The sequence below is a fragment of the Malurus melanocephalus genome, unplaced genomic scaffold (assembly GCF_030028575.1).
Source record: "Malurus melanocephalus ecotype Western Australia unplaced genomic scaffold, MMel_1.1 scaffold_103, whole genome shotgun sequence".
Classification (NCBI taxonomy): Eukaryota; Metazoa; Chordata; class Aves; order Passeriformes; family Maluridae; genus Malurus; species Malurus melanocephalus.
Window position 1 is genome coordinate 2268148 of NW_026623335.1, and position 10943 is coordinate 2279090.

The following is a 10943-nucleotide window of genomic DNA, read 5'->3' on the forward strand; positions in this document are numbered from 1 at the left end:
CTGCCTTTGAAAGGATRCTCATCCTTCCTAAAAGCAAGGCTCGAGATGTAGCAGCAGGATGCTTTTCACTGGTGGTCACGGTAGCAGACTGCTCTGGTTTTTCTGCTTTAATGTATGTKCTCAATTTACATGTGTGAYGCTTTTCTAGCAGCCTGACAGATTWATCCATTGCTCCAGAACTCRYCTTGTGCTTTTTCCTTCTATGTAGTCCTCAGKCATGCATAATTAACCCTCTGTGAAACCCTACCAGTGTTCTTGGTGCCCAAGGGATGGCAGGAAATCCAGTGTTTAGCACCAGTACTACAACCAACTAAAAGGAGAAAAGTAACACACGTCACTGCTTTACCATACAAAAATGTGGSGTTTCTTTATTTGAACACTAAAAGTTGCTGTACTACGTTCAGTGCTAGTACACAGTAGATTAATTGTACAGAGAGCATTTGGAACTGATTTCCCATCAGATCCCAGTACTGCGTAGTGGCCAGATACTGCATGCACTTTTACAATGCTGTTCATCCATTGCAGCATCCATCTGTTACCCTACTTAGCAGGGTAGCAAAAAAAATATTTTGCTTTGAAATTGAAAATTCAAATTTTATTTGACAAAAAAAAAATCCAAGTCAAATGTATCTATAWTCAATAACAACCACAAATTCAATCAAAATAATACAAAAGAAATATACTAACTTAATGTCAGTGTGGAAATTGCAATCAGTTTTTCTRAAACAAGCCATCTTCTTTTACAGTGATGCACAGTCAGAACTTCTCTGGAAAAGCTGTCATTTCTTCYTTGATCCTGTTTTCTATGAGTAAGGTGAAACTGCTGTCTGTGTTTTGAAGATTGTAGCTGACAAATATCTGCTTTTTCGTCTTGCTGGCTAAAACACAAAACAGAAAGTCAGCCATAGTTTATTCTTCCGTAAAAGTGACAATGGTATTTGAGCAAGCCTCTCAAAAAGCCACATCATGGAGCTCTCCAAGATGCTGCTTGGATCTCCTGCTGTGCTGGGTGCAGTTATAAAGGAATAGCAGAACAAGTCTCTGACCTTTGGTGTGTTGGGCAAGACTTTGCACATCCCTGAAATGAACAATGTAAGGCTGGTGACTGTCAAGTAGTTTTTGACCTGACACAAGACACCATTAGTCACTGGAAAGCCTTGCAGTGTTTTTAGGGGATTTTTGGACACTTCTTAAATACCTGAGATTTTGAGTGAAACCACAGACTGTACGGACTCCTGGCACTGAAATTTAGGTTTAGAGTTGGTAAATCTATGCCATCTAAAATATAAGAGGGAAGGTGCACAAGAGAGTGATTGGGCCCAAATTAAGCTCTATTAATTATAATTAATAAAAGGCCCCCAAAAGTATGCACCAGTTCTGTCTAAGCTTGCTGTCAACTTAGTTTCCTTTAACCTTTATTCATAGTGTCCATGAATGCTCCAAGAGGCTGGAGAGACTTGGCTGAACATGATGAAGCCAAGCACAAGTTCCAAGCTACTGTAATGACAARTACCTAGAGAGAAGTGCTACAAAATTAAGAGCTGCCTTCCATGACACAGCAAATTAACAGTGACAAAAAAAACCTGTCCTGTGGGACAAGAAGACTTAATTATCAGAGAGGAATAGATAACACCAAGAAGTGCTTTATAAATAAAATGGCACCCWGCTTAGATTTTATCACAGTAATATAGCAAATTTCTGACTCTCTTTATAYATTATTAAAGCTAAATGCTGTGGAAAATGTAAGCACCATATAGGAAAATTAGGCTCTAAATTTAAAATTAGTTGTGTAAAATAAAAGATAAAAAAATAGTATTTGGGTCACAAGATATTCTTGTCAGGGAATGAGCTGGGAGCTAATGATCCCAGGCACAAATCAGATTGTTCTGCTGAATATTCAAAAATATCATCTCAATTTTTAAAACTTCAGAATAGAGACACTATGACTTCTAATATTTCAATCCTTTCTAAACAGGAAACTAAATACATATATATAAAAGAAAACCTATATTTAGGTATGTATAAAATGTAGTTAAACAACTCTCTTGAGRCATTTTCATTATGCAAATGAATTTATTATCTCCCATTCTAACAGGTTACCAGCTTCCTGACTCTAAGTAGAGCTGCTTCTAAAATGCAAGGACTGATTTGCCTTTTAAGACTTGGCACTACAAAATGCTGATATAATGCAACRTGGTGCTCTGATTGCAAAAATCAGCACCTGGCACTCGATTCTTGTGGTATAAAGCAGAATGTTTGGTAAGCACTAGTGCTTCATCATCATGCCCTAATTGAATGCAATGCTAATTTTGAACTAATTAATACCATTATCCTAGCTAACAAAACTATACAGTGCACTGCACTGTCAAAACTCAACTTCTTCATTATGTTTGCCTATAGAGTCTCTGGGATGCTGTTCCAGTTCCCAGGAACAGTGTGAATCTGTGAATCCCTCTGGACTGCCTGTGCCAAGGACCTCTGCTCCCAGGGCTGTGCCCCAGCTCTGAGGGGCAGAGGGACCTTTTCTGTCCCTGCTTCCTGTGGATTCACTTGGACATGTGCATTCTTGTGGAAAGGACAAAAGAGGCCAGATCTTATGCCTGCATGGAAGACCATCTGCAACTTCAGAGTAAAGCAGAAAACTGCAAAGGACAAGGCTYACCTAAAAAGCCCTCTGGCAGGCCTGTTTCCTGTACAACCTGGCTAATAACCCCTGTTCCACTGGCTCTTCAARGTGGAGGAAAAACATCCTTGACAGCCATTGTCTGGGATGTGCTGAGTGCCAGGAGAAACTACAGCAGCACAGATCTGCTSCTACAACTTCATGTACAGGGCAAAGGCCCAAACCAAAGCTTGAAGAGGAAACCAGCAGGAGCAAAAGAAGCAGAACAAGCATTAGGTGTAAGTCTATAAACTATTCATGCTGCAAAAGAGGTGGTGGAAATGACCAGTGCCCGCTGAGAAATACTCAAAGAAGAGGTTGAGGKGATCTTCACCAAGAGTCTGAAGAAGGAAGTCCCTACAAAAGGAAGATTGAAGACATGGCACTAATCAGTACTGGGATTTCAGGAAAAGCAGATAAGGGAGGCTCTTACAGACAACACTTCATCAAGAATTGGTCTGCAGTATCCTACAGGAAACGATCTTAGAATTTGGGTTTATTGACTAATGAGACACGTCTTGTGCCAAAGCAATCAGGCAGGGTAGTGGAAAACAGTCCCTGCACCTCATACAAGCAAAGATAGATGATAGATAGATGATAGACAGATAGATAGATAGATAGATAGATAGACAGACAGACAGACAGACAGACAGACAGATAGATAGATAGATAGATAGATAGATAGATAGATAGGAAGGATAGATGTAGAAAGAGGAATAGGAGTGAGGAACAACTGTCTTCAGCAATAGAAAAGAAAAAAGGAATCAGATAAGGAAGGAGATAGATCCAACACATGAATGCATGGCTGGGCTGGGACCCCCMTCAAGGTTTAAGGAAAACAAAAGGAGAGTGTGTGCACTGATGCAAAGCAGCACTGGAACTCCTGCTCCAGAGCAGGAAACCTGACATTGCAGGAACACATGGCAGAGGATGGAATGCGAATGGCAAGTATAAGAAATGCAAACAGTTATCTGCAAATGGCACTGCATGCCACTCCTGCYAGTGCCTGTGGAGATCAGAATGGAAACTGCATGGAAAGAACGGTAACAGGCATCAGGGAGGAGATGGAGAAAAAGTGCCTGCCTTAAGGTTACCAYATGTCAGGACAGTTAAAAAGGCTACCTTGGAAGTACAACTACAGATCAGACTTGGCTGTGCATATCTGCTATTACAGATTTCATAGGATTAACGAGGATTTAAATTCCCAGAAGAAAACTAAACACCAATGATAGCAAAGCTGGGTATTTCTAGCTGAGGTAGAACACAGATTTCCTTAYCAAGCACTTTGTGAAACTAAGAYACAGGGATGCTTGTTGATGATCTTGCAGATCCACTGGTTTCAGGAGAATAAATAAATAAATAAATAAATTTGGACTAAGTGACCACAAGTTGACTTAATTTGCTGAACTGACAAAAGCCAGCCTAAATACTAAGGTGTAGGATTTCAGAAATATGTCAAGTGAAGCAGCTCAAGTGAAGAGCAAGCACATAACTATTCAAAGCCAGAAGTGTGTTATTGACTTTGCCCTTTGAACAAATCTGTCTTCCTCAAAATAACATACCTTAAGSAGGATCCCACAAGCAATAACAGTATATACAAATAATATGAAAGGGGCTGACTGGCAAAGAAACCTGCAACCTAGTGAATAGATGGCAGGGATACAGAGGAACATCATGAAGCCTACTGGGCCAAAGCTGGTTCAGAAGACGAAATAAGAAAAGACACCTAACGTATACAAAGACAAAGAAAATAGGAAGATGCATTATACTCCAAGGATAAAGAGTAACCTATAGAGCACTACCAAGCAACAGTATCACTTTTCAGTAACAATGTATGGGAAATTAGTGTGGAAATAATAAGAGCACCTTTAGAAAAAAGAAAAGAAAAAGATTTTTAAAAGGCAGCAAAACTGAAACAACTCACTAGGAGAAAAATCAGATGACTCAGCCTCTGTCCTAGAACACTGAAAGAACGAATGGAAGAAATGGCAAGTTATTATGAACTTCAACAATGAAATATGTAATAATTTTTTAAGAGAGAAGACAGCAGTCACATGTACAAAAAAAAAAAAAAAAAAAAAAAAAAGTGTGGAAGTCACTAGGATAACTTGAAGCTATCAGCTGGGCCCCAATGCTACACAGAAGATTAGAGTAAGACTCAGAAGAAATGAGTGACAAGGAGATCAAATGGGAAGTGGAAAGAACTATTACACTTTATCCAAAGTAAATCCTATTTGACTACATTTTTACTAACTGACTTCCTATGGAGAAGGCCCTAATTACACGTGTAGAGACTGTGTTATACAGTACCCCATAAAATTATTACTTAAAGTAGAAAGGATTGAACTCAGTGTGTAGAGRAAATGATGCCAACAGGGTCAACAATAAACAATGTTTATTAAAAGAGAAGTTATCATAAAGAAGAAAAGATGCTGGTACTGTTTTTAAAAGATCAGTCTTGAGAGCAACCCTTTTTAATATGTGGCCATGGAGAAGTAGGTGCAGACTAATAGAAGTACCTGACAATACAAACTCAGGACATACTGCCTGAAACAGAGATCAGCACACAGATCATTAATAATTCTGAGGCCTTCACATCTGAAACAGAAGAAGTAACGTGAGATTGAGCAGCTCAGCATGCTGCTTTTAAAACCTGGTAGCAGCTACATCAGCAGTTCACCAGCTGGAGCTGCATCAGCCACTGGTGGGTGATGATGAGTAACCAGCACAACTCAGCTGCCAGAGCTGTGAAGGTGCTAGGATGCATTAGGCCGTGTATTTTTAACCTTTTTAGAGAGAATTTGGGAGTTTCCAAGCTGTGATTAAGACTCGGGACTCTAGCTATTGCAGTTGCTGTAGCACACTATATACGTGATGGAAAAAGAGGTATCCCAAGCAGTGTCCATTAGGGTCAGTCAGACCAAGCACAGGCAACTGTGAGACAGCCCTGGGATTCCCAGGCCAGAATTTCTAAGAATGTGGGGGCTAAAAGGTGACAGATGTGATGAGGGTTGGCTTCATCTTCAGGCAAAATGTACGTGCCYGGTATGACGGCCACCTGGCCCACAGCACAGCAGTGTCACAGGTTTACGGAGAGGAGGTCGCTTGAAACCCCACTCGGCAGGTGCGACATCTGCTGCCCCTGCCTCGCACTCRCAGTCAGGATAAGGATATTAAATAATTCACTCTTGATAGTGCACAGCGCCAAGGCCGCTGACTCAGGTGCCAGAGACGCGTATACGGATGGAAAAGAAAACAATTAATCGGTGGATTGGATGGAAACCGTCGCAAGCTGCAGCAGCGGAGGCTCTGCAACCGGAGCAGCGCGCACAGCGTCCCTCTGCGCCCGGCCAGGCCAGCAGGGAGGCACGGCCCGGTCCCGATCCCGATCCCGATCCCGATCCCGGTCCCGATCCCGGTCCCGTCCCCGCGTTCCCGGCGGGCGGCAGCTCCCCCGCTCCCCCGCACCTACCCAAGCGCTGCGCCAGGCAGGAGGAGGCGGTGTCCGAGGGGTCCCCCAGGAGCGAGGCGGCCACCGGGATGCTGTCCTGCAAGCGGAGCACAGCACAGGGCACGGCTTAGTCCCGGCAGSGCGGGTTAGGGGCGGCGGGGCCACCCCACAGCGCCGCGGGGCTCCGGGGGACAGCCGGGACCCCGGCAGCGACACTCACGCGGGGGCTGCACATGGCGACGGCCAGGCTGGCGAGGGCGGGCGCGGCGCCCACCCAGAGGAACAGCGAGTCCCGCAGCCGCATGGCGTGGAAGTGCACCCGCTGCTCGCCCAGCTGCCCGCTGAARTCGTGCAGGGCGATGCCGCCCGCCGCTCCGCCGCCGCCCGCCGCCTCCATCGCCGCCTCTCCCGGCGCGGCCAGGCCCCAGCACGCAAGGCCCGAGCGGGAGGCTGAGCCCGGCCCGCCCCGGGGAGGCGGTGCTTGTCCCGCTCCGCCGTGCCCGCCCCGCCGGGAAGAACCGCCCCCGGCACCGGCACCGGCCTCGCCCGCCCCGCCCGGCTCCCGGGGGATGCGCACCTCCCACTCCCCGAGGGACCGCCCGGACATGCACACGACACCCGCACACACCGGTGCCCGCACCCCGCTCCGTACATGTCCCCCACGGCCGCCCCTCCACCCGTGTACAGCCCCGGGAGCAGAACACTCCCGCCCGTGTACAGCCCCGGGAGCGCGCCTCCTCCGTGCCCCCTACCCGCTGAATTTCGCTGCCCCCGCTCGGTGCACGCCCCGTCCGTTTGCCACCATTCCCCTCGCACCCCAAAAGACACAGCCYGCTCCCGGTGTGCGGCACCCCGCCGGTGCACACCCCCTGTGCGGGAACACTCCCGCAGCCCGGTGCGCACCCGCTCCGTGCTCGGCTTCCCCCGGGTTCGCACCTCCCCGGGCATTGCCCCGCTTTCCGCCCGACAGGGATAAAGCGGATGCAGCCGCAGGAATGGGGAAACCCCACTAGGTGGCAGGTGAACCCCTGCGTGAGGAGGCGCGCCCGGCACACCGGTGGCCCCGGGGAGTCACCCGTKAGGAGCCCCGGGGTTTCAGACTAAAGGGAAGGGGATGGCGTGAGGTGTGCAGCCTCGGGAAGCGGGAGGAAGGTCGCGGCGACCTTGCCTTCGTTCAGCTGTGGAGGTTTTCAGCACTGGGGATCTACAAAGCAAAGGATACGGGTTTGCATAGCCCTGGAGAATATGGAGCCGTGAATAATTAAAAGCCCGAATTTGGGTGTGAATTTTGTGCTCATCGCTCTTTGAACCAGAGCACAGCAAAGTCGGTCATAATGGAGAGGATTTTCTGTAACTGTACCGTCTGTTGCTGATAAGAATTTGTCGGCTCTCTGATGGCCGTGGGCCCTTTACAATTGGAACCGCGTATCTTCACGCCACGGGCAGGGCAATCATCTCCGCACAAAGAACGAGCAAGTTAATAGTACAGATTGGCTTTTTAATCAGCATTTCCTCTGCCTCCGGCTTCCTACATGCCTCTAGAAATCAAAATTTCCATTTCCAAGTGCGAAGACTTCATTTTCCCATTGAAGAAATGGATAGAGGGAARGGAACCCTTCATCACTTTTCTTCCCTGAGCCGCTCCAGTTCCCCTGKCATCTGCCAAAAGAAAATCCTCAGCCCTGTTAATTTCTGCCCATGCTGCCGCACTGACACTAAATCCCGGGAGGCAGCTAAGCCCGGCTCAGCTGCCATACCCCGACATCCCCTGGCACAGCTTGGAAAGAGGGGGGGTCGCACGCCACCTCCCCTGCCCTACATTTGTCACTTGCTGCTKGCACAAAGCATTATGGGATGTATGGTATCAGCCCCCCGCTCTGTCTGTCCCCTGACTCGATGCTGAGACWGCATCAGGCTTCTGTGGTCCCCCTGTTGTCCCCTACTCCACAGCCAGCCCCAGCTCTTTGCCYCAGCATGGGCTGGCCTCCCAGGAGGTGAGGTTCTAAAGAAGCTGAGTCTGGGTTGGGGCTCGAAAATCAGCCTTTCCCTGTCTCCGCAGCTTGTTGCAAACTGACACTCTGCCTTTGGCAACTGYGAAATCAGACATGCAAATAGGTGACAAAAGACACCCTGGAAGGGAGAGAGTGCTGGCTGCGTGCACCAAATGCTTCCTTCTCTCTGCTTGTTGCAGCTGCAGGTTCACTCTGCGCTTAGTGGGTAGGTAGTGCCAGCTAAAACAGCCAGGGGCATTGCAGGAGTAAAAACCTAGGAACAGGATAGAATGTCTGCTGGGAGCCATGCAGGTGGTGGTGATGGTGGTGGTGAGATTCCTGTGGTTAGACACCTGYAGATGATGTAGGAATTTGCCCTWGGCTTGTTTGATGAGTGGAGAGAAGAGGAAATATTAGGGCACAGTTCACCTGAACTGCTTTAGGTCTCTCTTTTGAGAGAGGAGGAACTTCTTGCCTGTTTTCCATTGACTTGAAAGGAGGGGAGGGTGAAAGGTAAAGCATTGCATAGCTTTGGAGACAGATTTATTCAAGTAGGCAAATCCTTCTTTAAGTGTTCCAAGCCAGTTTCTTTGCTAAGAAACCGGGACAGAGTTGGCTTCTGTAATGGAGTCCCAGTGGAGGATCTGTTCTAACAAAATTCCAGTCCAGTGTGTCTTTTCCCACAAAATAGAATTTTTGGCCTCCTTGTGTGCTAAACCTTTGTTGAAATCATCTGCTGGATTGAAGTAAGAGTTTCCTTCACTGGTCATTCTACATCAGGTGCAAATGTCTGGTGATGCTTCCAAGGCTGCCTCCAGGTTTGCTTCTCCCTGTGGGGAATTGCCCCTATTTCATCACACTGTGATTTGTTCCTCTTCTCATCAGGAGTCCTCTCCACAGTGCTTGTAACTTCCCTTATCCTAACCCCTGCAGTACCTCTAAAATTAAGTCACAGGGTTCCTCTGCACATGAGCAGTTCTATGTATTTAAGGCTTTTCTGTGAAATGCAGCTGCTCTCTAAATCGTGCTAAATCCTTGTTTAAGCTCAGAAAAGGAAAAACATTCATCTAGCAAGTAAAATGCTGGTTAAGCATTTTTATTTGCAGTGCAGGTGTGTGAGTAGAGCTGTACAGAACCAGACCATCAAGTGTGAAATGAATTTCTTGATTACAGCACTGCAAGGTCATCAGAATCCCTACAGAATGAGAGAGAGAAGCACGTGTTTATGGAACCTCTTGCATGTCCTTTAACATGTTCATATTTTTTTTTCCATGGCCTTGAAAGCAGCACCCGTAAGTCTGCCTTGTTTGTCAGGTATGAGGTTAGAATAAGCCTCAGCTGTAGTGAGACACTGGAGAGAAAAATAATGATAAAGCAAATACATGCAGCAAAAACACTGCATGTATACACGGATGTGTGTATATTGCTGCTCAGGTGAGATCCAAGCTCCAGGAGATGTGGTTTAACAGTTTGTATTTCCATCTTCCTCCTTCTTCTCCAAAAGTTACATTGCCCATAAGAGTCTCTAGACTYTAAACGTTGATTTTTACTGACCATCATCTCCCCTCCAGTAGAGTTATCAGTCAAGAGTAAATCTTCTTCCTAGTGACTGTGGAGTCAAGACATGTAAAGCATATAGTTGTGAACTGGGGTATCACTGAGAGCAGCAATGTTTTCTGATTCCAAAAWATATTCTGTGCTTTGTCTCCTGCATGAATAAAGGGCGAATTTGACACGGGAGAAGGCAGTTAACCAATAGTGTGTATCAGTAAGACTCCTGTTGATGGCCTGGGTTGTTCTAGTTTTCTCGATTTGTCATCCTTTTGCAGAGGAGTAAATGACTCTCAGTAAAGCCAAGCAAAACCTTCCAGCTGCTCTGCTAAAGCTCTGTGATACCAGGCTGCTGCNTTCCAGCTGCTCTGCTAAAGCTCTGTGATACCAGGCTGCTGCAGCAGTAGCTGTGCTGCAGTCCCAGGATTTCAGGGATCCACTTTGAGACCTGGAAACTCATTGTATGTAGATTTGCAGCAGTGGCACAGAGAGCTGAAGGGGCCCTTTTGTCTTCCTGTACCATCAAGGCACCTGAGGAGCTGGAAAATACATTTTTTTTTGTTTGGTCAGTTGGTTTGGGGCATTTGTTTGTTTGTCTGTTTGTTTTTTCCTCCATTTCTGGATGTTTYTTCTCAGCTGGATCCATCCTCTGATGTAATTGTTGTGCCACTGCTCAAAAACTTGGGCTGGCATCAGGGAGGGCAGCATCAGACAAGCAAAAAAACCAGAGAAGTGTCTCTGCTTACACTTTACAGTAACCATGGTTGTGGTCCTGTGGCCATCTAAATCGATTTAAGGTGGGGCTGACCCAGTTCTTATTTCTTGTGCTTATCGATGATTAGTCAGTTAGGGGAACCAAACTGGTCACTGATCCTTTTCCTGGGTTACTAGCATGGGGTGTTGGTTAGATGTGATTATAAATTGCTCCTGAAACATCTAACCATKGCCACAGGGGTAAYCTGAGGACTCAWAAACCWTTGTCAAGTGTCARTCGGCTGACTYATYKTCCCAGAAAAGAGATGGAAAGAGAATCCTAGAACTTTTGAAAGAGTTGTAGAAAATGAAGGAATAAGACTTGTGAACTTGTATGAAAATCAATTTAAGAGATCTGCAAAGAGTCTGCACCAAGCCCATGCTGCAGATCTTGCAATCCAAAGCGATATCAAAGCCAGCCCTCTCTGGGGGAAAAAAAAAAAAMMGTCYGAAAACCACCAGTAAGCAGATGCAAAATATAGATGTACAAGCAATTCCACATCTGCAGTAGCTGCTAAGACAATGCTAGCAGAAC

At 46.5% G+C, this 10943-nt stretch overlaps 1 protein-coding gene across 1 annotated transcript; it reads right to left on the reverse strand.

The window, feature by feature from the left end:
• Positions 1-345: 345 nt before the first annotated feature.
• Positions 346-6570, reverse strand: PSMG4 (proteasome assembly chaperone 4). The gene is made up of 3 exons (XM_057369152.1): positions 6334-6570; positions 6135-6210; positions 346-878 (listed from the first exon to the last, which is right to left on the reverse strand). The coding sequence occupies exons 1-3, from the start codon at positions 6508-6510 to the stop codon at positions 757-759; spliced, it is 375 nt and encodes a 124-aa protein (XP_057225135.1). The 5' UTR covers positions 6511-6570; the 3' UTR covers positions 346-756.
• Positions 6571-10943: the final 4373 nt, after the last annotated feature.